We start from the raw sequence: 27,034 nt of genomic DNA, 5'->3' as shown, positions 1-27,034 counted from the left end.
AGAAGAGCAACCAAGAGAATTAAGGAACTGGAAGCTCAAACATATGAAGAACAGTTGCAGGAACTGGGTATGTCTGGTTGAATGAAAATAAGGATTTAAGGATGATATGATAGCAGTCTTCCAATATCTGAAGGGCTGCCCCAAGGAAGATGGGAGTAGAAGTCAAGTCTTAACACTTAGGCAAGAAAAACCAAAACTATACCATGCTTCAAGACAAAATTTCATTTATTTGTAATTATAAATAAATATTTCACAATATAATTACATATTGTTTTTGTGATTAATCACTATGCTTTAATTATGTTCAATTTATAACAATAAAAATACATCCTGCATATCAAATATTTACATTACGATTCATAACAGTAGTAAAAATAAGAGTTATAGAGTAGTAACGAAACTAATTTTATGGTTGGGGATCACCACAACATGAGGAACTATATTAGTCGCAGCATTAGGAAGGTTGAGAACCACTGGTGTAAAATATAAAATCCTTGGGAGTTAGGTTTTACTCCATGAGATTTTCATATGTGAATATGGAAATGATTTGCTATTGACTTTTGGGATATCTTTCAACTTCTCAGTCTAACCCATAGCCCTGGTATTTTCTAGTGACCATCTAAATGCTAACCATGTTCAACCCTGTTTTACTTTTAAAAAAGGAGGGAGAACATAGCACAACTATTAACATGTTTATTAGTGTATGTCATTCTATATGCTATGTTTACAAGTTATGAAATTTCTATATTTTGGTTGAAACCAGAATTGTTTTAAATTTTCCAGGAACTTGAGATTCAGTAAGATTTGAATAACTTCCACATTATATCAGAAACTTTGATTCAAACACAAAAGATATAAAGATAATCGTCTTTTGCAGAGGCATTGGAGAAGTTACTTAGGGGTATCTGATTTTAGGATTGGTTTCAGCTGCTTGATGGTTGAGATACATTTATGAGACGTTATAATGTCTAATGTTGGGGATTACTGTATTTTGTGATTACTGTTTCATTACTTTTATTGTGTTGTCAAGTCTCAGACAGAGGCAGCATATAAATAATTAATATATGCAAATCTATGTGATGTTAGAACTACATACTTTCACAGCACTGAATGAAAAATTATTAGCCCACCTTCTTTAGTCTATTATGAATTAAGATTACTGTGGTGTTCAGTGAATTATCTTTCATATCTATTTAGGTATTTCTAGTAGCCTTGAAATAATTTCATGAGCATTATGTTCTCTTCCCAAAGGGCAAGTTTGTTATCTTCATCTCTTCTCCTTTTTCGTTCCAGAAGTTGAGCAATTCAGGGCATGAATCTTCCAAGTTCTTCATCACATGGAACCTTTCTTTCTAGGTTCCAGCAAACCAATGTGTTATATACTTTTTGCTGTTGTTTCTTATCCATTATTATCTTTTGGCTAAAGCATGCTGATTTTGTAGCACAGTGATGAGAATAGTGAGGTGCTACTTAGAGATTCTGGCAAATGCTGTTCTGAAGGAGATATAATATATTTCAGTATTAATGTGCAACAGGAAGGTAGATTAGGTCCTGGGTATTTGTTGCTTGATTCCATTTGCTAATAACTGTCTTAGATGTCCTTGATCCACGATCCAACTGCCTGATCTTTGAAGAACGTATATAACAATCCTATTTTGTCTCCAGTGCTCTTAATAAAAAACAACAACAATGTAGTATGTTAGTGCAAACAATGTATTAATGTTAGAGTATAAAAGCAAATAATATAACTTTTCAAACAGTAAATGTATTCTTGAGTTGAGTTTTGCTTCTGATAACACTCTTAGCAAATTAATATTAGATTTTTGGGGAAATTACATAAGTTGTTTGCTCTTGCCATTTATTGATTAAAAATAATAAAAGCCACAAACCTTTGCAATTGGCTGCTTTTGCTATATATATTTTCACCTGTCTCTTAGTTTGTTTCTGGTCTCTTGTACACTTTCAAATTCTGAAGCATGGTATCAATGTAGCAAACTGCCAGAGAAATTCTGCTCATCTAGCTTTCTTTTGGCTGACCTAAAAGAGAGAATACATGATACTCAATGTTAAAGACAACTCAATCTCAGTGTCTGCATTTCCTGCGTTGGATGAGGACAGCACATCTTTCTCCTTTTGTCATGGACACTTTTTTATAGAGGCACAATTGAGAGTGTTTTAATAAACTGGATTGTTGTTTGGTTTGGTGATAGCAGTGTCTCAGATAGAAAATCCATTCAGAAGTGATAAGGACAGATGATGAGATTATGGGAAACTTGCTTCCCGTCATTAATGATACTGCTTATAAGCACTTCATGGTCTGTTTCTGTTTGCTCCCCTCCCCTCAAAGTATTTCTAGGAAGATTTCCAGGTTCTGTAACAGCTTTGTTCCCTACACCTTCCCTCTGGTAAACTCACAAGATTCGTTTCTCTCATCATGTACATGTACACATCCAGACTAGACTGTGTTGTTCCTCTGTGTCATAGAGTATATGCCAAATTATGCATTGTGTCATGTTTATGTAGTGTATATGGGAGATGGTGAGAGCTGTATGCAACGAAATATCATTTTAATGTATGCCGATTAGTGCACATTCAAAGTGACAATACAATTATTCTATTCTAGATATCTCTTTCTCCTTTACCTTCATCGCTCGTGGCCTCCACGATACTTAGCGAGCGATGCACGTATCGTCTGCGGTGCGTGATGCCGACAGACGCCACCAACGTCGTCCCCGCGATCGCCTTCACCACCATCAACCGCCGCCATCTTCACTTCCGAAGCCTCTGCCGCCTCTTCAAACCGTCATCCAAGTCCCTTCTCCCCTCCCCCGCCACCCCGCTACCCCCTCTCCCGTAAGTGCTGATAGCAATCCAAAGGAAAGGCGGTAACAATAGATGAAGAACCCGGCGAGAGAACGAAGTGGAGCCGTGGCACTTTATCCAATCACAGCAAGGGGAAAAAAGGCCAGGCATCCAATCAGGCTTCACATACCCCAACCTCCAAAAGTGCCCGGTAGGGAAGCGGAAGCCGGAACAATAGTTCCGCCGGTCTGATGAAAATCCAAAGTCGCGACTTTCTGTTGTTTCTTAAGGTGGATGATTCTGGTACCTGGCCGTGGCGTGGATGATTCAACGATTCTGTTGGGGGCGGGCGGGAGAATTCAAATATCCGCGGCGAGAGTCTCCTTCAGGGGCGTCCAGAACTGCTTTCTACATTTGCCACCCGGGCTGGTTTCCTACCTTGGACTGCAGCAGGTAGAGGAATTCAGGAAGGTGGCTACCCATCTCCATTCCGAGATCGCGGTCTTTTTCACGGCGCCCAATGCTGGATCTAAATTTCATGATTACTGACGTTCGAGTGTCCATTCACATTTATAGCACGCTGTTCTTGGTATCGTCTCTCTTTATTCAAGTAGAGGGCTGTTAGCACCTTGGAGCCACGGAAGGAGACTTGCCTGGCTGCAGATAGTATAAAAAAACTAATTATCAGAATAATAGAGTTGGAAAGGACCTTGGAAATCTTCTCTTCCAATCCCCTTCTCAAGCAGGTTGACCCTTATCCTCTTCATTAGCTATGCTAAATAAAAAAAGTTTAATCGCTGGAACCCCAAAAATTGCAGCTGTGCTTATGGAGGTTTCTTGACATACGACAGAAATGATATGTTTTTTGTCTTTTTCCTGAGAATATTCAGTATCATCTGACATAGGATGCCTACACTCCCATCTAAGCACTCACCTGATCTTTCTGAGCATTTTATTTTCAAAATCTGCCAATAGTAGGTGCTGCCACCCACTGGGGATTACTTGCATATGACATCAAATGTCATAAAGGGGAAGGTGGTGTCTCATTGTTATATTTTTTAAGCCTTGCAGTACTGAGAATAATCTGAAATTAATTTCAACTTTCTACAGTTATTAAAGAAACAGTATAAATCTGATACCGCATATTTTTTATCTCCCCCCCAAAAAAGGCCTATTTATTTTTTTCTTATTGTAGCAAATGCTGTTAAAAGCTATGTTTATATCATTTGGAAAAATACCTTGTAATATCCATGAGAAGGCATCTTAGTGCAGTGTAATAATTATCATGGGTGGGCTGTGTTCTGCATTAACTTTATTAAAAAATTTAAAATAAAGAACTAAAGCTGAAGTTAACAAACTTGAGACATCAAACTAATGACCCTTGGCCCTATTACATCAGTTCAGTGTTTGTGGGAAGCACCTTCCAAAAGGCTGCTGCTTTCCAGATCACTGAGTACTGGAGCTGGTATTGTAAAGGCTGAAGCTTGCAAAATTAAGAAACCTGAAACTAGACAGAACTATTAGTAAACTATGATGTAGCTATTTCCACTTCAAAAGACTAAAAAATATGCAAGTGTCCGCTATATCCAAGGCTGAAAACTGAGCAGCATGAAGTCTATTAGTCCATAAAAGAGGAAAAAATATATAAATATATCTTATAAGAAAAATATAAGATTCAAACCCTGGGTATTTAAAAAATAGAGGGCGCGATTGCTTGCTTGATGACTCCGGGTCAGTCACACGCTGTTGCAAGGAAAATAGGACAAAGGAGTGTTGGATATGCTAAAAACTTGGGATAAAATACTACTAATAATGAGTGGTTAAGATCTTATGGAACTTTAAGTCCAAATGATCTTAATAAATGCCTGATATAATAGCTACTGAAAAGAAAAAAGTCTGGTTCATTGATGTTGCTATACTAGATAATGCTGGGATTGAGGAACAACAATGGGAAAAAATTACAAATTCTGAGACTCAGAGGTCAAATTTAAACACTTATGGAAAAAAGAAATCTGTCATACCAATTTGATTGGAGCCCTCAGATCAATATCTAAAAGGCTATCTCTATATCTGGAAATATTGAATTTATCAGACTTGAACACTCTAAGTTTATAAAAAGCCCACTCTGCTTGGACCTGGGCTTTAGGTACATATTTGTCCACTTACATGAAATATCCTGTTTGTTTAATATAAATTTGTTTTCTTTGACATTCATAGAATCAAGTTGTGAAAGCTTCTTGGGAGAATTAATCTGTGTTGTTGGGTTGGATGGAACCAAACCCAAATAACTGAGAATCTCCATAGACTTTTAGGTATACAATTTGGGAGGAACACTCTGAATGGTGTGGGAGTAGGAATGGATTTCTAGAGGATAAACTGCAGACTACACGAACCAGTAGCACTTCTCAGGTGACCCTGAGGACACAGATAAACCTCCAAGATCTTCAACGGCCCTCTAAAAGGATGCAAATGGCTAGCTGTATGCAAGGAATATAAATCCTTAAAATGATTTCCAAATAGTTTGTGACTGCCATTTTTACTCGGAAGCTTCTGAAAAGGAATTGTTAAGAGCTTCAAAAATCAAACCATTAAATGCCTATGACATTTCCCTGTCAGAATTCATAAAGTCATAAAACAAATAACCATATTTTTGTAAGGATCTTTAAGATTATCTAGTCCAAACCCCACACCCACTAATACAGCAATCCATTATTATACCAGTTTCTGTTTAAACTCCTTTCATGAAAGGATGAACCATCACCTGTCAAAGCAATCAGTTTCAGAAAATCTTATTTTTAAAATGTATCTATTTCTAATGGAAATCAACTTTCTTGTACTTCAAATGTATTACAGCATTTATTTTCTTATGAAACAATTAGAACAATTCTTCATTTCTATATTACAGCACTTCAGATATTTGAAGACTGCTATCATGTCTCCTTGCAGTCTTCTCCAGGTTAATCCTACCCAATGCCCTCAACTTTTCCTTTTAAATATTTGCATTTGGTAGAGAACAGGAAAGTTAAAGTCTATAATTCAGAAATATCTTGAAATGTGGAAAATCTTTTATTCTTAATCCCACTCTCTATGTCTCCCTAGATGTACAGAAAGAAGCTGATGCCTACCCATCTTGCTTCAACGGGTGTTAGAAAGCATCCTTTTAAATGAGTGTTTCTGAATCTCAAGACTTTTTAAGTTATGTGGACTTCAGCTCCCAGAATTCTCCAGTGAACAAACTGACTGGGCAATTCTGGGAAACAAATTCCCCACATCTCAAAAGTTTTAAATTGGGAAACACTGCTATTAGTTTTGCTCACAGCTCAGGTTGTTTACTTATTCCCAGATCCTTACGCTAATTAATTTTTTTACCATATATCCTCATTACAAAGGTACATGATGTGATACGATCCTTGCTTTTTACGTAAACATTTTTATTATTTTACATCCAGCGTCATGGGAAGTGTAGATGTTCATTTTACAGACCTGAGCTCTCTTTTGAATCCCCCGCGAATATACAAAACAAAACGAGAACAAATGAACATTGCGTCATACCCCCACAATTTTGGCAACCGGGGGGCCCTCTCGCCTTATTGCGGTCGCATTCATTCTCCTATATTTACTTCATACAATATTTTAACTCTTTAAAGATTAGCCTCGAAGTTAAATATTTTTTAAAAAGGGGAGGAAATCGTACTACAGCAGCACACAACTGAACTCCGACTTCTTTCTTACATCCCTTTCGTTCTCCTTGTGAGGGCAAACAAGGAAGGGCAAGTGGCTTCAATGGCTGCCATTGACCATGTTCGGTGTCACTGAGCATGCTCCGTAGTATCTGATGGTAAAAACTTGACGGATAGCAGAGAAAGGGGCTCCAGCTAGGCCGGTTTGGTTTTCGTTGCTGGGGTTCCAGGATTCCTGCCCGCCATGGGGAAGAGGGATAACCGGGTGGTACGTAAACTAACTCTCTCTCCTTAGAAGCGCGATCGAAACGGCAAAGGTTTAGAAGAAGGGGCGCCTCTCCTTCTGGCCTGGGTGGGGATGAAGGATTCAGAGGGAGGCGGTGGTTATGCGACCACCTTTGAAGGTGGGGGGGTGGGGGTTGGGGTGGGTAGCGGAGTATACGTGGGGGGAATACCAGTGTCTGTCACAGACATCCTGCAGATCTTTCCCCATTGCATTGACAAAAGGGGTGAGCTTCTAAAAATAGTTCTGATTGTCATGGGCTTGGTAGTCGTTGGAATGTGGGAAAGGTAGGTGTCTGTGTTTTTTTTGGGGGGGGGGCTTTATACATTAAGCATTTCTCCCTTTGCCATGAACTAAGTAGTAAGTTGGGCCCCTCTGTACATGTGGTGAGTTTTTCATCTCAATTATGTGATGAAATTGAAAAGTAACCTGGTATTTAAAAAAATAATAATAAGGACATTGTCTAATCTTATATGGTGTGTGTGTGTGTGTGTGTGTGTGTGTGTGTGTGTTTCTCAGCATTAGATCCTTAATTATAAATTAATCTGTGTCCTGGTTTTTGTATTTAAAAACTTACGTCCATTGTTTCTTCGTATTTTTCATGTTGGTGGGTTTTGTTTTGTTTTGTGCTGATTTTATTTCTTTAGTTTGTCACTCATGTACAAGATAACAGGAATAAGAATGAACATGAATGAGAACACAGGAAATGGGTGCAAATAAATGGGGACAGTAGGACATGGATGTTAGGCACACTGCTGCGCTTATGCACACCCCTACAATAATATATTAAGAATCACATCAAAATGTATAGATTGTTTAGGTAGACTTGACGGACACACTTATATAGAAAGCAGTAAGATCTATCCAAAAGAGTAGTGGAAAGCTAAAAGTGCTAAAGACATCTGTCTATTGAGCTGTGCTTTTTAGGGGGGGGTGAGTGTTCATCCTTATTTGCCAGTTTGAAGAGACTATGCTCCTTGCTCTTGTTAAACTTCTAAGAATACAATGAGGACAAAAAAAATGACTAATTATATTTGTCCTAAGTAAAAACTGCATCTCATTGGATGATAATTTGTTGCTCTTAGGACCAGAAAAGCACTTAGCAAACTTAGTATGCTGTCAGTGAAATATTAAAACTTGGGGGGGAAGTTTCTTATTTCTCTCTGTGAATAACCTTTGTTTTTTGAATAAATAGAGGCAGTAATAAATCCATTATAAAACATGCCACTTTAAAATAAAGATTTGTATGCTAATATTATAAATGAGATGTTTTATAGGCAGCTTGATGACTAATTTTGTATAAGTAAAAATCTGTCTAAAATAAAACTTCAAATTGTTTGTTTATACCTTAGCTTTCAAGGGTCACTTTGAGGCTATTTTATTTCAGTCAGAAAAAAGATGAAAAAAAAAAAAAGAAAGCAAAGAAACTTGATTGCTTACCAAGGCCCATAGCAGAATCCAGTTGTGTAGAATCCACAAACTACTCATATTAAATGACTAGTGGGTCAAACATGCTAAATGTTAACAATGTATGTAGGAAACTATAAGTCTATATTAAATAATGAATGCCTTATGGATAAAGTAATAGAATTGATAGAAAAAAGCGTGATTTCTCATAAGTTTAATGATAACCTTCTATTAAATCTGTAGCTAATAGTATGCCCTAGATATGAATGCCTGAATATAAATGTATGTTTCCAAGATTGCATTTGCATACAATAGCTTCATTAAAAATCAATATGGTAATAGTTCTTTTACTGTCTTTTTAATTAAAAAAATAAATTAAGAGATGGCAATATTGAATATTTTCTGTTCTTTTATTTTACTACAAACTGTTCTTCACTGAAGGTTTCTAACAATGAAAATGTATGTTTCGGATTGCATAGGGAGGTAGGAAATATGTGAGAGATTTGAAAAGGAGGTAATGATACAGGAGTGGTTGTCTACACCCTTCTCATTTTATGCTATAATAAATTAGTCATCTCCTCTCCAGCTTTCATTTCATATATGATACTATTTAATTAGGTCCCATGTTTTAAGTATGTAACTAGTTTTTAAAAGGTCATCAAAAATGATGTAGTAACATAAGTGAAAGGAAATGTAGGCACAACATTCATTCTGTCTCTTATATACCTTATTCTCTTAGCAAGCTTAGTAATCAATTTATTAGTCTTAATGGTACCATAAGGATATTTATCTTGTTGCTATCCTTGCATAAGATGTTAAATATTACAGTATTAGATAATCTTCTGTGTTAGTTCCACTCATTTTTTTAGCAGAATGATTTCCCACAGTTCAATTGTACACATCTTTTGCTGAGGCAAATTAAGAGTAAGAAATATCCCAGCATACCCCAAATGCTGTAACCATATGAAACTTAGTGTATTTCATTAATAACTGAGAGGGTTTTTTTACTTATATAAATATAATACATTTTATTTATATATAAAAATGTGACAGTAAATATATTAATTTAAATACTAGCTTTTTATAATAGTTGGAGAGGAAGGAGGATACATCAGCAAAAAGTGAAGCCCTCAAAATATATTGTCTCAGTAATGTCGCTTTCCAATATATTAAAAATTCTATCGGTGGTAATTTATGTAGATGGGCTAAATGACAATATATCATTTTTGAAAATTAAAAGAAAAAAAGCTATTTTTAAGATTTCAGATTGGAATAATTTAAAGTTCTCACTCTTTCTTTGTCATATTTAAGGCATATATGAATCCCATAGCAATGGCTAGATCACGAGGTCCTGCTCCATCTTCAGGACCTACGATACAAGATTACTTGAACAGACCAAGACCAACATGGTATGCTACAAATGATCACTTTATTCCTTTTATAAGATTACTTTGTTAAGAAAGAGAAGTAGTAAAGTTTGCCTTAATATAATATCTGTTCCCCAAATTAATGGACTAGTTCACATATGATATTAAATCAGGAAATGAAAAATGAAGTTTGAGGTCCACATGTGGGCTACCACCCTATTTCTGGCTTCTAGCACTCATCCAAATGTGGATAGATCCCAAATTTGTGTCATGTTTTATGTTTTGTCTTTTGGGGGAAAATAAAACTCTTTAAGACTTACAAATGCGTTAAGGCTTTTACCAAAATCCTCGATGGTGGAGTTTTAAAGGGTGAGGCTCACCAATTTCATTCCAGGTGAACTGTCCCCTGCAGTTTCCCCAAGTGAGGGAAATTCAACTACATAATTTATGGTTAGTTGGCCAGAGTTGCGCATGTGAGATGGGTAGCCCTTATAAATTCAGTAAATAAAATTTCATCCCTTAAATTTATGATTCCACCCCTTAAGATTACTGTTTCTGCCCAATTTTGGAATGTAGATCTGAATGTGTTTCACAAAGCTTTTTGCAGATTTCCAGTTGACAGAAATCACATTCTTCATGAATGAAACCACAGTTGCATGAAACCACAGTTTCACTTGAAGTGCACAAACAGAGAAAGAGACCAAGTTTTCTTTCAGTTTCTTTAAATCTATATCTGTACTGATGATGTTATATGGTTTGGTAATGAAATGTCTAGAAAAAACCCACCAAGTTCAGAGAGCATCAAGAACTTCTAAGTTAATATTTTCAGATCTAAACTTATGTACCGGTATCAGTTACAAGTTATGTATTTTTTTCATTAAAGGGAAGAAGTAAAAGAACAACTAGAAAAGAAGAAGAAAGGTTCAAAGGCCTTAGCAGAATTTGAAGAAAGAATGAATGAGGTTTGTTATTTGATTAATGTAGAGATAAGCCTAGATTTTATACCTGTATTATTAGTAGTAGTATTAACATAATGCTAATGCAATTTCAGTTTTATACTAATAGATAGTTTAGCGTTAATTGCTTCTTATGTAGATGCATCAAATGATACTGATCCAGAAGCAATAATATCACTAATCCCAAAAGAAGAAACCAACCTACAAGAAATTCAAAATTACAGGCCAATTTCATTACTAAACTCCGATTATAAAATATTTGCAGCAATTATGGCAGGAAGAATTAAACAGGTTTTAAATGAACGAATACACCCGGACCAAATGGATTTTTACCTCACAGACACATTAAAAATAATACGAGAGTCATCCTAGACATAATAAGAGTATTACGATGTGCATCCAGAAAAACAAATGGTACTGGTTTTCCTTGATGCACAAAAAGCATTTGACAACATAATCTGGAAATTTATAATAACACTATTGGACGAGATGAAATTTGGAGAAAAATTTGTAAAAATGATAGAAGGATTTTATAACACTCAGACAGCCAAAGTTCTGATGAATGGAGATCTAACAGAGAAGATTGAAATGAAAAAAGGAGTCAGGCAGGGATGACCCCTGTCTCCTTTGCTGTTTATATTAACTTTGGAAATTTTATTAAATGAAATTCGGAAGGACCATGGAATAAAAGGTTTAAGACTCAAAAATGAAAAATATAAGGCCCAAGCCTATGCCGATGACTTAGTATTTGTTCTAGAGGACCCATTAGAATCCAGCCTGAAATTAATTCAAAAATTAGAAGAATATGGCGAAGTGGCAGGAGATCAATAAAGACAAAACAAAAATGATAACCAAGAACATGACAAAAAAGCAAGAAGAAGAACTGGAAGTAGCAACCAGAATGCAAATAACTAAGAAAGTGAAATACTTGGGGATCTGGGTGTCAGCAAAATGTTCCACAATTAAAGATGATAATTATAATAAATTAGTGATACAAATAAAGAAAGCTTTAGAAAATTGGAAAAATATTCAGTTATCACTCATGGGACGTATAGCGACACTTAAAATGAATATTTTACCAAGAATCCTATTCCTATTGAAAGCCGCACCTATTAATCCGGGTAAAAAATTCTTTCAAGAATTAAACAATATAACCGCTAGGTTCATTTGGCAGGGACGAAAAGCGAGGATTAAACTAAAGTCAATGCAAATTAGCAAGAAGAGGAAAGGCTTAGCATTACCAAATTGGGATTTATACGCATCAGCAGTAACAATAACATTGGTGAAGGATTGGATAGAGCTAAAGAATAAAAGAATTTTGACCTTATAAGGCCATGATCTGCAAGCAGGCTGGCATACATTCCTATGGGATGATAAAAATAAAATGCACAAATACTTTCAAAATCATTTAATCAGAAGAGCGTTATTGCAAAAATGGCTCAGAATAAAATAAAAAATCCACTATGTGAAAATCTTGAATTGGCTATCACCGACAGAAAGGACAACTCACCCAAATTTTATAGATTTGAACAAAATGCTAAAATACAGCAACTTAATTGATAGACAGGGAAATTTAAAAACAATTGAAGAATTGGCAGATCAGAACATGAAAGTTGACTGGCTAACTTACTTCCAAATCAAAACTAAATACAATAAAGATACTAAATTATATGACATCGAAACAGAACCACACAAATTGGATAAAAGCTCAGATAGAAAGATGATAGGGAGAATATATAAATTCCTCCTGAAGTATAAAATGGAAGAGGAAATTGTGAAAGAACAAATGGTAAAATGGGTGCAGAACTTTGGCTATAATATTGAATTAGACAAATCGGGAAAATTTTGGGGAACAAACTTAAAAATGATACTATCAGTTGCATACAAGGAAAACCAGTACAAAATGTTTTACAGATGGCACCTGGCACCAACAAGGTTAGCTAAAATCTTAACAAATACCTTCCCAAAATGTTGGAAATGCGAATCAATACACGGAACATATCACCATTTATGGTGGACCTGTGAGGAGGCTAAATTTTTTTGGAAAAGGATCAAAAATTGGCTGAAGACAATAACAGGGGTTAAAATAGAATGGAAACCTGAAGTTTTTTTATTAGGAATAATGTCTGCGAAATACAAAAAAGAAATCCAGTATTTAATACTACATATAATTACGGTGGCAAGGATTGCCTCTGCCCAGAAATGGAAAAACAAATTAATTCCAAGTGAAGATGAAATAATAAGAAAGGTTATGGATTGTGCTGAAATGGACAAACTAACTAAAGAAATCCAGGGAAAAGAAGAATCAGAATTCTACCAGATATGGGATAAATGGTATAGGTGGATGGAGGAAAGAAACAAGAATCAATGAAGGAATACAACAAAACTCAAAAAATAATACTTATGAGTAAAATAAGAGGGTTAAGAATGGTGAAATCCAAATGAAATACAATAGAAGAAAAATAATATAAGGTGAGCGGAATCGATTGATAATTGCTATTATAAAGAACAGGAAGTTCCTGTTCGTATTGTATTGTGTAAATGTGTACGTCTAAGTTTTGTGTGTGTGTATTTTACGTTTATTAATAAAAATATTTTTTTAAAAAAGATACTGATCCAATGCAAACATGTGATTAGCAGTAAAAACCAATATTCTACCATGTTGCCTTTCATTGATTAATAATGTTAATATTAATAGCACACCCAAGATTAATAATGTCAATATTATTAATATGGTTTATTAATTATTGTTAATATTGATAATGATTAATAAACATGTGGTTGGATATTCATCTATTAATAGTGATTGAACTTTAGGAACCTCAAGTACTTAATATTGGCTACAAGCATATTAATCCTCCAGATTAAAAAAGATAGTTTTAGCACAATGAGAAAAGCTGTTCTATGTAAGATACAGAAACAATAACGCATGTTTCTCCTAATTCTTTCTGTGGCTTCCAACAAATTATAAGGGACTAAGTTGCAGTACTGATTACCTCTATAATGAAGCCTAGTAGTACAATCCTATTAAAAAGGGAACAGGAATCTGGCAGAGTATAAATTGTATAAATGAATGAATGGATTCAATGGGATTTTCCAGGAGACTGGATATAGCATTCAAATTTAATTATTTCAAACAAATTTCCCATCTTAGAAATGGCTCTTATAAGTTAGTGACCATTAAGGTAATCCAAAGGGTACTTGAAAAATACTCATAATTGTTTCAATTGTTTTTCAGAACTGGAAAAAAGAACTTGAAAAACATAGAGAGAAATTATTAAGTGGAAATGAGAGCACTTCAAGAAAGAAAGAGGTAAATGCCTCTATATATGCATTCCATGCATAACTATGGATTTGAAATTTTCCTGTTGCAATAGTTTTTGCTTTAATTGCATTATTGTTGGCTGTTATAATAGAATACATTTCAAAAATGTTAACTTCGTTCAAACATATTAATGGGGGGAAATCCTTTTTTTAGAAGAAGAAAAAAGAGAAGAAGAAATCCAGTAGGGTGAGCAAAGATTTCATTTGTTTTTCAACACCTAAGACCTAAGATAGATGTATATAGCTTGTTTAAAGGGGAAAGGATTTTTATTATGAGTGTTAAATATTGGTTTTTAAATGCAGGTGATGCAGCTTTGGATAATATCCATAAATTTGAGGGGCATGGGGTTAATTTATTCTGTTGACAAATTCTGCATCTCACAAATTTATGTTTTGTTGTCTTTGGTCAAGTTGTCTCCATCTTCCTCTTCCTCATCAAGCTCTGATTCTTCCAGCAGTTCATCTGATGTTGAAGATGAGGTAAGACTGAATTGTAACTTTCTGCAATTTCGTATTCAAAATGGGTGTCTAAATGGAGGAGAAGCAGTGTCATTTAGCACCTCCTATTGGTGCTAAAAAGAGGGGGGAGGGGGAGAGAGAAGGAGCAAAAGAGAGAAAGAGAATCTATTCCTAATTCCCATCTATTACTTGAAAATACATTTAGTTCATTCATTTAATGACTGACATTTTATAAAGAAGGTATTTTGTTGACTGTGCTAAAATCCAAGCTTTCCTGTATCCTCTGTAACTGGATAACGGAGGAAGTTATACACATCCATGCATCAGTGGAAGTGAAACGGAGAAGTATTGTGATTATACCTTAGAGTTGCCGAATTGAATTTTGTAGAAATTTTGTACACATTTTTAGATCAGAAACAACTTGTGCTATTTCTCAATAGACATTAAAATAACTTAAGGAGAATACCAGCAAAAATAAACAATTTTGTAGAAAAAAAGGAAAGTGTTGAAATGAAGCTCTCCTAATACATGTATTAAATAGGCAATAGAATTTCTAAAACACCATGCATCATTGTTGAGGACCCTCCTGTTGCAGTAGACAAGTGTTTAAGTATTCTTACAAGACTGAATTTTTATCAAAATGACAAGATGCCCTGAACCATAGTAAAAAATAAACTCTCAGGCTAGAATGATTTATTATATCACAAATCATTATGAATTAATAGAAGAAGGGATTATTTTTAGAGGAGAACTGTAGATTTTATTGGCTTCGTAGTCATGATTCTAGCATGAATATGTGGTAGGACCTGGTACAGATCTCTTGAAGAAAAAAATTTGGAAGAATTTTGATGGAAACATTTGGTTAGTCAGAAAGATAAGCATTCTTTCTCCTTATCAATCCTCTGCCTTCTGATATTCCCTGGCAGGGAAGAAGTAGCAGTTGAGATTCTAATACAGAAGGTAACCATGTTAGTTCCAACCCCTTTGACATTTCACAGCACAGAATTGTGAAATGTAAAGAAAATTCCTGTTTGATTTTTACTAAAACAACTGTTATGTAACTATTTGATATAAAGGTTGTATGAAAAGATATGAGGAATAAAATACTTAGGTGCTCTAGTTCAAATAAATCAAAATCATCAAATCAGCATGACTTCTCTGAGGCTGATAACTATTAACTAGGCAAACTTTGTTCATGAATCAGGAGTTTTGATTTTTTTTAATGTATTTGTTTCGGGTGCTGATTGAAATCATTCCAAAATATGAAAAATTATATTCAGAATATTTTCCCTTTTATTTTTTATCAAAGTAATATAATAATTGATAAAAATAATATAAATTGAATTTGCTCCTTTAACAATTGGAATATAATGCCTGCTTAGTTCAGAATAACTTATATTGAGCTTTTGAATAAACAATAAAATTATTAACTTTAAACCATTTCATTTCTAAAATTTTCATTGAAAAAATATTTTTGAGCTTTATTTGTTTTTCTCTGAAAAAAATCATAGTTTTTTAATCTTTAAATTCAGTCAATGAAGTCAGAATATTAAAATGATATTTGGTGAAGAATTATTAAACAAAGAAATTAAACATAAATACTATCTATCCTGAAAATATAGATATGGGAAGGACAACATAAAATTCAGTTATTCATGTGATTAGTCGTTAAGAAAATACATTTATGCTTTATATCTGAAATGATTTAATCTGAGCAAAATCTAATAATATTCTTATCATATTCATGATTAGGATAAGAAACAAGGAAAAAAGAGAAAGAAAAAAAAATATCACTCTTTACAGAAGTCATCTGAAAGCTCTAGTTCAGACTCTGATTCAGATAGCAAGGTAAAGTAAAAATAATAATATCCTTACCTAATTTATGAATGAAACTTACATTGATTAGAGTTCACTAGTAGCAGAAATACATATGTGGAATATGAATGAAATTTGGACCTGTCTGTTCTTTGTTCTAAACTGGTGCAATGTTTGCTCTACTTGCTATATTGCAACAATAATACATATATGTTTTATTTTTTTACTGAAACTGTTTGGATTGTTTCATTTCCAGAATGCCATTACTTCTGCACTATTTCCTTATACAGAAGCAAATTTAAGTGTACAGTCATTAATGCTGTTTTTTTAAACATAACTAATTTTTTATTATTTAGGATAGTTTAAGAACTAAACGGACAAAGGAAGATTATGAAAGAGATAAGGTAAAACAGTTTCATAGTACTTTTCAAAATTCTTTGAAAATAATGTTTAATTATAGAATAACAATGAAAGTTCCTAATCACCTAATTGTAAAAAAGCTCTGAAATTAACAGCTGTTTAGCATTAAAATTGCTAGTTGTTTCAAAAATGAATTCCAAAATCTTCACATCCATTATATCAGTTGACCTCTAAGTATTTTTTACTTTAATGTAAAGTATATTTTTATTATTATAGCTGGTCACAAAATCAGCAATTTTTGATTTGGTTCTTAAATAACAAGGTGAAATCATAGCTGCCAGTTCTTTAGTTGGTGTTGGCCTTCATTTGAATCAACTTCTTTTTAAGAACCTAGGTTGTCACAATGTATCAGCATAGTATACATCCAGATCCAAGCAATGTGGTCTTATATAATTAGCAGATGAAAATGTTGTTAATGTGGCAGATTTTCTAAGTGTCATCCAAGGCTTTTTGATATGGCACCCAATTGCCTACTTTCTGTGTTTCTCTCCCTCCCTCCCTTCCTCCCCTCCCTCTCTCTCTCTCCGCATGCACGTGGGCATATGTGTGTGTGCAGGCCATGTATTACTTGCTGTGATTCTTTTCTAGTCTTCAAAGTATTATATAGTCAGTACATTAAAAAAAAGAGCAGATAACAAGACCTGTCAATGGCGAAGAACGAGAAAGTTGAAGAAAGGGGGGCTGGTCCTATTCTTATCACAGAAAATGTGACTTTTCAAAGGTGACCATAACAAAATATTTTATCTTACATAGGATTCCAAAAGTCTTGTTAGGAAAAGAATAAAAGCAGATCATATGGAAGAATTATTGCCATCAGATTCTTCATTGGAATCGATTGAAACAGAGGAGGTCAGTCCAAATATAAAGCAAAGCATTTATACAATTTAAAAATGTTCACCAAGTTCTCCATTCATACACATTTGCGGAAATATTTGTTCACTTTTCCCATATGTGCTGCTTCAGATGTTATGAATTAAGAAACTCAACCAAATATCTTTCTTACGTAGTTCTTTTTACACTGTAGAACTCCAAAATGTCAGCTGTGATGTTCCTGAAAATTTTAGGCATGGCAGCAGAATTAAAAAACAGGAAATTGCCAGATAGTACAAAATACTATTGGAGAAGTAGTCCTAGTTTTCCATATTATTATTAAGCAGCATTTCTATTGTGATTGCTATTGCAGTTTTTCAGCTTTTTTGTAAAATGTGTATTCTGTCATTCTGCTTCTTCACAAGGTACAAGCAAAAAAGAAGAAAAACAGTGAAGAAAAAGAGAAAAATGTAAGTTTATTTTATCTGTCTAAGAACGTTAAACTCCAAATATTATATCAGCATGTACTATATATATATGCTGATATGACGACAGAGAATGAAGTGGCTGGATGGAGTCATTGAAACAGTCGGCATGAGATTAAATGGACTCTGGAGGATGATAGAGGACAGGAAGGCCTGAAGGAACTTTGTCCATAGGGTCGTGATGGGTTGGATACGATTTTGTAACTAACAACAACAACAATATATATGCTGGGGCAAACCTCCCTATTTCAATTGCTCTAGTTTCTTGTAATTTTACTATATCAATAATTGACTGATGTTCAACTATTACATAATGCACACAATATATAGATAAATACTTAATCCTCCTTAGAGTAAATATACTAGTCAGAAAATAGGAGGACTGCAGAAGTACAGTGGCTGGAATGCTTGACGGAAATATGGCATAGAAATCTAATAAATAAATAATGAGCACTACAGTATTAAATTTAAATGATTGATTCTAGAGATTAAAAAAGATTATTTTTTCTTGAATACAATAGTACAAAGCAGGTAATAAGAGATAAAACGAATTAACAATCAAATTAGATTATTTAATATAATCTTGCTAATATCACTTGGCAACAAATTATGAATTAAGTTTCTTGGATTTTTTTCTGATTAATGAAATGTGATATGAGGAATTAAAGTTAAAATGTTATATGTGGGGGAAAAAAACAACTAGAGATAAATCCGTGGACAATGCCTTCTGTAAATCTTCTAGCAGAGTGGTATTTGTTGTTATTAATTTAGGTAGGCTTATTATGATATTCGGTGGCATTAATTAATTCTTTCCTTGAAAATGCTTGTGGAGAGACAAAACGTGAATTGGAATCAGGTAGTTTCAGTATATAACAATTGTCTTTTGATATTTCCCTTTTTAAAGGATAAAACAAAAAAGCGAAAGAAACACAAGAAGCACGGCAAAAAGAAGAAAAAGAAAACAGCAAGCTCAAGCTCTCATCCAAAATACTTAAGTCAAGTTTTTCTTTCATCAAAAGTGCAATGAGACTATAGAGACTATAAAGAATTGCAAATTGTGAAAATTATGATAAAATCTGCCAACTGCATGAGCTCTCTATGTGTTAACGAATCTAGACATTCAGCTTGCCCAGTACCATTGGGCTGGAAATAGCCATTGTTGTTGCCTGATGCTTAATATACATATAGTACCCCTCTTTAGCACTTGAGTAGCTAATAGGACATTTTGGAAAGAAACCCTTCCCATGATTGAGCAGTAGAGTAAAACTGGAAGGATGCCAAAAGGTTTTGCCTACTTTATTCAGGGATATGTGCATGTGATCTGATATGCAGATGTCAATCAGCTTCATTGTTGTAATGAATGAGGCAACTCCCTGTGGACAAAGATGCATCAGGAGGCCTGTATCTATAAACCAAAGTTAAATTTGGGTGTTTTATTTTAACAGACTAGTAATGAAACTTAATTTTCTATTACAAAGACATTTGCAAAATTCCTCTACAGAATTAAATATCATTTAGCAACTCCTGTGACATTTCATGTTTACCAATATCATTTTTGGAATAGGAACGTAGCATTAATATATACAAATGTTACTTTTTCAGATACGTGTAATATATGTTCTTGTGTTTATGGGTTTAAGTTGTTAATTAGAGCACATACTTTGATTTGACAAATGCATACAATTTTGCTAATATTGTGCTCTCCATGATATAAACTGCAGTCTTTTTCTTTAAGAATTTAAGGGGAAATCCACTATGCATTTTCTGAGCATGCCCCATTAAAGTAAATGGAAGTGTGAAAGACTAGCTAGGCCAATAATTATAATTGAGCTGATTATGATAGGCTGCTATTGTTTCCTTTATGTATAATAAACTTTCATCTTTTATCCAGGATAATGTAATTCTAATGATGAAATATATGCTGGGCTGACATTTTAAAAATGAAAAGTGGACATTCTTTTTCCTTTGGGCATGTTCACTTCTAATGTTGGTATTAGGAATAGAAAAATGTGTCTGGAGTATAGGAACAAGTGAAAATGGAGACTGACGATTCAGTTAGCCTCATTTTAACTTCAGATATAAGACACTGTTCTTTATACATGAGTATCAAAGGGGAAAAATCTTAATATTGCCATCTAAGTTCTTTTCTGCTTTTATATATGCTGCTGGAATAGACAGAAGTACCAATCTAATATGACACAGCTGATTACTCTTTGTAATGATTTTATTACCACTGAATTAAAACAATACTGGGCCGGAGATAGTATATATCACCATTATCTAATGACATTGATTTCGACTATAGTTTTTTGTTATTTTTTAAACTATTGTTCTTAACATACTTAGAATTATTCTGCATGCTTTTGTACCATTGTTATAACTAATTAAGGAATACAATTATAATCAATATTTTTTAATTATTAACTATCAGAAATTATTAACTATCAAAAAATAATAATTTTAAATTATTAACTATGTTTCACAGGCAACATCACATCATCCTTATATTAATGTACAGCTGCTGAAAATATTTAGCATGTAAAAAGCTGAACTGTGTTATCAGACAGCTTCATATTGAAACTGTTTTTATTCTATATGAGTTCAGTGGTAGATTTATTTTACAATTATGTCCTGATATACACAAACTTCCAGACATTTTGTAAAGACAATGTTTTAAAAGTTCTTTTGGTCTGGATTATATGTGTATCATTTTAGCTTCTTTAGCAATAAAGTGTATACTTTAATAAATACCTCTGCATATGACCATAAAGAAGCTGTGACATTCACAGTGAATATACACATTTACCATTTTATATAAAGAGGCATTAAAATTACTGGGTAATATTTGTTTTTTCAGCCTCTTATTAAGTAAATGTTTAAGAAGAAAAGAGAGGGAAAAATCATAGGTTGGTGGTATGATTTGTATTGTTATTGCTTGAAAAGTTTGTGTCAACACTTGTTCAAATTATAGCAACAGATATTACATGAAGAGTGTACAGGGTTGATGAAAGATATTTCTTCCAATCTTTATGCATGCCTAAGAAAGGAAGGAAAAACTAGATTGGGATTAATTTTTCAACATTCAGGCAAAGTGATCCAAGTAGTGAACACAAAGTCTTGAAAGAATAGGGTAATGCATTTTTATAAGGTAATACCTTTACAAATGAAGGCAAATAAATAAATATCTATATCCCAGGAGAATGATGCAAGGTTGAATCTGGGTCTGTCACTAGGACCAGAGATTTGGTCTTCCGAGCTTTCAGACTCATGCTGGAGCCTCTCTTCAGGGAGCCTCTCTCTATTGGAATATGGGCAATTCTCTGAGTTGTGTTTATGTGGTGCCTTTTTATTGACTGATTGGTTTGTTGATGGTTGAATATTGGCTGTTGTTTCCTTGTGTTGCCAATCAGCACTCCTGTCAATTGACAAGGGACCCATTTCCCATACTTAAATAATTTTCCTGGCTATCTTTGTACTTGTATGGCTAATGATTTTAACAAAATTAAATGTGTATCCTGGTTCATTGCAATGTGAGGTTACCAATGAGTTTGGGTTTCCTCATCCAACAGCTCAAGTCTGTTTTTGCAATCTGGTGGTTAGCTTTTCCCCCATTTGTCCTGCATAGTTGCAGGGACAATCTGTGCAGAGGATCCAATAGATCTAAGCGATCTTTACAGTACATAATTGTCCTCATGGGGTAGCCTCTTGGCAGTGTGTGATGCCCACTTGCAGATCTTGGAAGCTGCATTCCACTGCTTCTGAAATGTATGGCAGGATGTAGTTGGTCTTTAACCTTTTCTTCTGTTTTCTTTTCTCTCCTTTTCATTGTTGTAATAAATGCTTGTGGGTACACATTATGGTTGAATTGTTCGTGTATGTACCTTCTCTCTAGTAGTTTAGCTTGCTCAGTACTACAGTAGGTTCTCATTCTGCCATATAGTGTTTTGATACAGCTCTTTTTGTTTGACGGTGGCTGATTATTGTTGAAACTGAGAATGCATGGACTGTTGGTGGTCTTCCTATAAACTGTGGTTTCTAGGCTTCCATCTTCCTGCCTGTTGACAAGCACACATCTAAAAATTATAATTGTTTGGTCATTTCTTCCTCCATTGTGAATTGTATTTCTGTGAAGGTGGAGTTCAGCAGCATATGGAAGTCTTTCAGTGCATTTCTTTTGATGATGACAAAGTTGTCCACACAACAACACCATAATAGGTGTCTGTTTTGAAATGCAGTGTTCTCTCAGGACAGTTTCTGCAATGACTCAAGTAAAATATTCAGAATAGTGAATAACCCTTTGAATTGTGTAGATATCTTCAGGCTGGATAGAAAAGAAAGCAGGAAGGATATTGGATTAAAATAAAAACAAAAAATTAAATTAAAAGCCACGATGTTCCCTTTAGAAATGTTAAATTTAAATTTCTTTCATATACAAGATTTACAAAATTTGTCAAAATGTGATAATCCATACATAAACATGGCATTTGCTGTTATCGGAAATATTGAGTTTGCACTAGAATGTATGCAAAGCAGCCTGATCTCCAATGTATCAGGCCATTATTTAGCTAAATCTGTGTTTCTGTCTCTATCTGCAGTAGCTTCAGGTAGCTTTAGACATCAAAAAGTAATATTTATACAGGAGGATTGGTGGTAATGTAAAGGTAAAGGTTCCCCCGCACATGCATGCTAGTCGTTTCCGGCCTTGGGTGCTCATTTCCATTTCTAAGCAGAAGACCCAGCGCTGTCCGAAGACGCTCTGTGGTCATGTGGCCAGCATGACTAAATGCCATGGAGCGCTGTTATTTTCCCACCAAAGTGATCCCTATTTTTCTACTTGTATTTTTATGTGCTTTTGAACTACTCACACCGTTACGCGGAGGTAGGGATTCGAACTGCTGAACTGCCAAACGTCTGATCGACAAGCTCAGTGTCTTACTCATTGAGCCACAATTTTGCAAATATGAGCATGTTACAAGTGTGATCTTTTTGAGTCATAAATTGGACAAAAACAGGTGTGAATGATGTTCACTCGAAATAAAGGTTTGAACTTCCAAGATATTTCTACTAATAAAAGCAAATAGTTACATAGAACAATACAACAAAGATGAAAAGAATTTAAATCTGATAGGGATAGAAAATAATTGGTATTTTACATTCAATATTCAGCTTGTAAGTATCAAGAAGCCAAGAAGCAAAACTGGATCTGGGATTTTTGTGCCAAAAGCATATGGTTAACTTTTCCCTTGTTCCCACCTTTCCCCCTGGTTATCTTTGACTGTCCAATTTGGTGCTAACAAATTGTTTGGGTAACAGCCCTGTCTTTGTGGGCTGGATGGGTCTGTATTCCATAATGTGGCTTTGGAACAGCTAGTGGCTCTCACAAGACAACACAATGCCTAGTTTCGATTCCTCTTATACAACCCCTTATCCCACCTTGCAGTCTCAGTCCCCCTGCTGAGTATGTCAGGTTGATAGCAAGCAATGCATGGCGTATCAGGTTGGTAGTCCTGACATTCTGCCCCTCGTAAACATGGCTAGCCCTGAAGGAAAGAAAAAAGAGCAAGGGTTAGTTAGTAGAACTATTTGGGGTTGTTAGGGTATTTGTTGTGAAATTGGCGAGTGAGGCAGGATGAGTACACATGGGGACTATCAATCCACTCTGTCCAAAACAAGCTTTGCCAGAGTCTATGCAGAGGACATCTTGGGAAAGCCACAATGTGGACTTGTTTGGAGAATAGTTGGTTATGACTAGGGTTGTGTTCCAGCTTCTTTTACTGCCGGTTTGCTCAGGGATGTGCTTTGCACATGCTTGATGTGCCCTAGGCGCGCATGCGCAGTAGTAAAAAAATGATTCTGTGCATGCTCGGAAGCAAAAAACAAGATGGCGCTGCCGTAGGTGCTACTGATAGAATTGGGAGGCCGAGTTATTACCTACTCAGCTGAACCAGTAGGAGCCCACCTCTGGTTATCACCCAAATGTTCCCTGAACTTGTGTTTCCTGAACTTTCCAGTAGTTCTACAAGAAGTGCCTGGATATTTATTTCCATGGAACGATGGGACTGACCAAAGGCTGCAGGATGCCCAGGTGTTTGCTATACTATCTTTTAGCCAAGGCTTCTATCAGGCATCTGACCACAATGTTCTTATATCTTCTTTTATGTATGTCCACCAGAATTGGTGTTTTGCAAGGTGAAGATCTTTATGAACCCAAAATGTTCAGCTGTTTTTGAATCATGGTTCTCCTGTAGTACCATGGTCCATTGACTAGAGGGCACATAAAATCTGGTCCTCATCTATGCTAAGTTATCTCTCAATGAGAGCTCTTTGTGGCGGTTGAACCATTTGTCACTCGCTAAAGCATTCTTCAGTGTTTGGATTAATTCATTAGACATTTTGCCGTTGGGTGCTTTTCTGCACTCTTGTGAGGGTAGGAGCTGCTATCTAATCAGATGGGATGATGGAACTCATTACTTCTTCTCTGGTGCTATTGTATTGGGGATTCTGGGTAAAGCATTGCCTAGGGAATTCTTTCCCCCAGGGAAATAGTACAGGGTGAATTTGAAGTGGCTAAAATATTGTGCCCACCTCACTTGTTTGGGGGATAATTTCTGGGGGATCTTAAGTGCTTCCAAATTTTTGTGATCAGTCAAATCTCAAATGGAGTCTTGCTCTTGCTGTCCTCTAAAAATTGCTTCCAAGTAAGAGGTATCCACTGCATAATGTACACCTCCTTCTCCCATATCACCCAATGGTGCTCTACATCAGAGAGTTTTTTGGGAGATGTAGGCACAGGACTGTAATGCTTCCTGTTGGTTCTTTTCATCTATGGTGTTTGGAGGATAAATGGCTGGTCAGGATGCTTGAGCACAGATTCGGCAAAGGTTGTCTGGCATTCCATTCTCCTTTTCAATTGCAGGGTTGGGTTGGGTTTGGCTTCCCCTTTTGATTTTAAGAGATTTGATGGGTAGAGCAATTTGGGCAAATGCTGGCTTGAACTGTCTGTAAATGTTTGTGAACCCCAGGAAGCTTTGCAGCTGCTTCAATATGTGAGGCACCTCCCATTTGAGGATAGCGTGCACCTTTTCTGGATCGATTACCGCCCCTTCATGAGAGATTTGGTACCCCAGATAGTCCAGTTTAGTTTTGTGGAACTTGCATACAGTTGCACTGCACGAAGCTTTTCAAGCACTGCTCCCACTAGCTTTAAGTGTTCTTCCATGGTCTCATGCAAATTAAAATATCACCCAAGTACACCAAAACTCCTTTATTTAAATATTCATGTAAGACCTCAGTTGCATGAAGACCATGATGGATCCCTTTAAGCCAAAGGGGAGAACCTGGAACTGGAAGCAGCCTAGTGGGCAATTGAAAACAGTCTTCCATTCATTCCCTTTTTTACTTTGCACCTGGTAGTAGGCTTCCCTCAGGTATAATTTTGTGAAGATTTTTCCTATGTAGCCCAACATATCTTTCATCCATGGGCAAGAGATAGACATCCTCCATTCAAATTGCATTCAGCCTGCAGTAGTCCATGGAGCCAATTTTCTTTTCTCTGAAGAACACTAGAGCTGCCATGCGGGACTTCGCTGACTGGATAAATCCCCTAGCTAGCCCAATTTTATTGATAAATGCCCAAAACTTCTCTAACTCCCAGGTTGTCATTCAGTAAAGCTTGGGTTTTGTATAACTTAGCCCCAGGTACCTGTGTTTCCTTGAAAATAAGGCCCGGTCTTATTTTCTTTTGACCTGCAAAATAAGCACTGGCTTATTTTTGGGGGGAGTCTTATTTTTTTCGATAAAGGGGGCAGCAAGCATGGGGGCCAACAAGAGTGGGAGTGCTGCTACCACTGGCCCAACCCTCTCCATCCCACCATCTTCTTGCCTGCAATTTGGGTCAAGCCTCTTGACACGTCCCGAACTCCATCTCCCCTGCTTGCTGCACCTGTTGCTGCTGGGTGCCGGAGGTGCCAGGGCTGGGCTGCTTTTCAGCCAGACTGATAGGCGGCGGTGGTGGGAGCAACTCCTTGCGCGGTTCATGCTGCTGCTGTGCAACCTGCTCTGCCTGACCTTGGCTTTGGCCGCAGGCCTGCTGCTGCTTTCACAGTCCCTCCTGGCCAAGGTCTCAGAGCTCCGTAACCTCTGCACACTCTGCCTGATGGCCCTGTTTCTGCTGGAACACTTATCAGGAGGCTCCTGCCTGGTGTGGGGCAGATGGGGAGCAGCAACAGGGCAGCAGCCAGAGCCACATCCCCCCCCACTGATGACATCTTTAACTAGGGTTTATTGGGGGATAGGGCTTATATTGTGAGCGGCATGAAAAATCAGACAAGGGCTTATTTTTGGGGTACGTCATATTTGGGGGAAACATTATTATTTCAATGGTACAGACTGTGGGGCTATGAGAGGGGAATACATCAGACTCCTCAATAAACACTTCTTCCAACCCCCAGTATTCTTTTTGAATCAGTGAAATCAGCCCCTCTTGCTCATCAGCTGCTGCCACATCCTCCACTTTCACTTTCTTAATAGTGGCAGCTTGGCTTCAATTTCTTTGCAGCTTTTTACCCTGAGGGAGTTTTGCAAGTGAGGGATTCACTGGTCTCATGAAGAAGCTGATGGTTTCTATATGGGTCCCTATCTTTAACTCCTTGGGCTTCATTAATATGGCCGGGTTTCCCCCCCCCCCTCGCTCCCCACCAAAGTTCCATCTAGCTGGGAGAATGCTATGAGTATCTTTAGTTCCCTAAGCCTCATCCCCAGTTTCTCCATCACGCCAGGGCTGACCAGGGATCTGGTGCACCCAGAGTCCAACAAGGTAGGCAGGAAACCCCAATGTCCCAAAAGGTCACTGTTATTTCCATACTGACGGTTATTGGGATAATTGTCTCACTTAGCATGAGTTCATCTTCTTCCCTGATATCGCTCTTGAGGATGGTCTCAGTTCTCTTGGTTAGAGTTTCCTTGCCATCACTGGAGGATGGGGTGAACTCTATGACCTCCACACCTTTCTGCTTCTCCTTTCTGTTTAGGCCGGGGCTTTCTCTTTTCTTTTGATGTTTTGTGCAGGGAGTGCTGCTGGTCAAGGAGAAAGCCACTCAGCACCTTAGTAGCCCTCTTTGCTGCAATGGTAACATTCAGTGGAGCTTCATCGGGCTGGGACGCTGTTAGGGGCTTGGCTCCCTCCTGCTTTTGAGGTTTCCCTTTTCTCTTGGGTGTAGAGGTTTGC

General features: G+C 36.1%; 1 protein-coding gene and 1 pseudogene across 2 annotated transcripts; one reads left to right on the top strand and one right to left on the bottom strand.

Annotated features, from left to right (window-relative positions):
* Positions 1-207: 207 nt before the first annotated feature.
* LOC148045797 (RNA-binding protein 48-like) lies at positions 208-3,342 on the bottom strand (annotated as a pseudogene).
* Positions 3,343-6,626: 3,284 nt separating this feature from the next.
* Positions 6,627-19,704, top strand: FAM133B (family with sequence similarity 133 member B). 2 transcript variants are annotated; one of them, XM_014065158.2, is made up of 11 exons: positions 6,627-6,750; positions 9,484-9,581; positions 10,423-10,501; positions 13,734-13,808; positions 13,974-14,006; positions 14,231-14,299; positions 16,031-16,126; positions 16,450-16,497; positions 17,267-17,362; positions 17,749-17,793; positions 18,713-19,704. In XM_014065158.2, the coding sequence occupies exons 1-11, from the start codon at positions 6,727-6,729 to the stop codon at positions 18,833-18,835; spliced, it is 786 nt and encodes a 261-aa protein (XP_013920633.2). In that variant the 5' UTR covers positions 6,627-6,726; the 3' UTR covers positions 18,836-19,704. The 2 variants fall into 2 exon arrangements, with proteins under 2 accessions (XP_013920633.2, XP_087568833.1); XM_087712707.1 differs by lacking the exon at positions 16,450-16,497 and adding an exon at positions 16,350-16,391.
* Positions 19,705-27,034: the final 7,330 nt, after the last annotated feature.

Source organism: Thamnophis sirtalis, unplaced genomic scaffold (genome assembly GCF_051295495.1).
Source record: "Thamnophis sirtalis isolate CommonGarterSnake01/CBP01778 unplaced genomic scaffold, rThaSir2_p1.2 scaffold_4, whole genome shotgun sequence".
NCBI classification, from domain to species: domain Eukaryota; kingdom Metazoa; phylum Chordata; class Lepidosauria; order Squamata; family Natricidae; genus Thamnophis; species Thamnophis sirtalis.
This window is presented reverse-complemented; position numbering and strand designations above follow the sequence as displayed.

What these genes read in the sequence shown, in the direction of transcription:
- FAM133B (XM_014065158.2), top strand. Translation starts at nt 6,727, where the DNA reads ATGGGGAAGAGGGATAACCGGGTG. An exon ending in TTGAAGAAAGAATGAATGAG is followed by an intron (nt 10,502 to 13,733) that starts GTTTGTTATTTG and finishes ATTGTTTTTCAG; the next exon opens with AACTGGAAAAAAGAACTTGA. An exon ending in AGAAGAAGAAATCCAGTAGG is followed by an intron (nt 14,007 to 14,230) that starts GTGAGCAAAGAT and finishes TCTTTGGTCAAG; the next exon opens with TTGTCTCCATCTTCCTCTTC.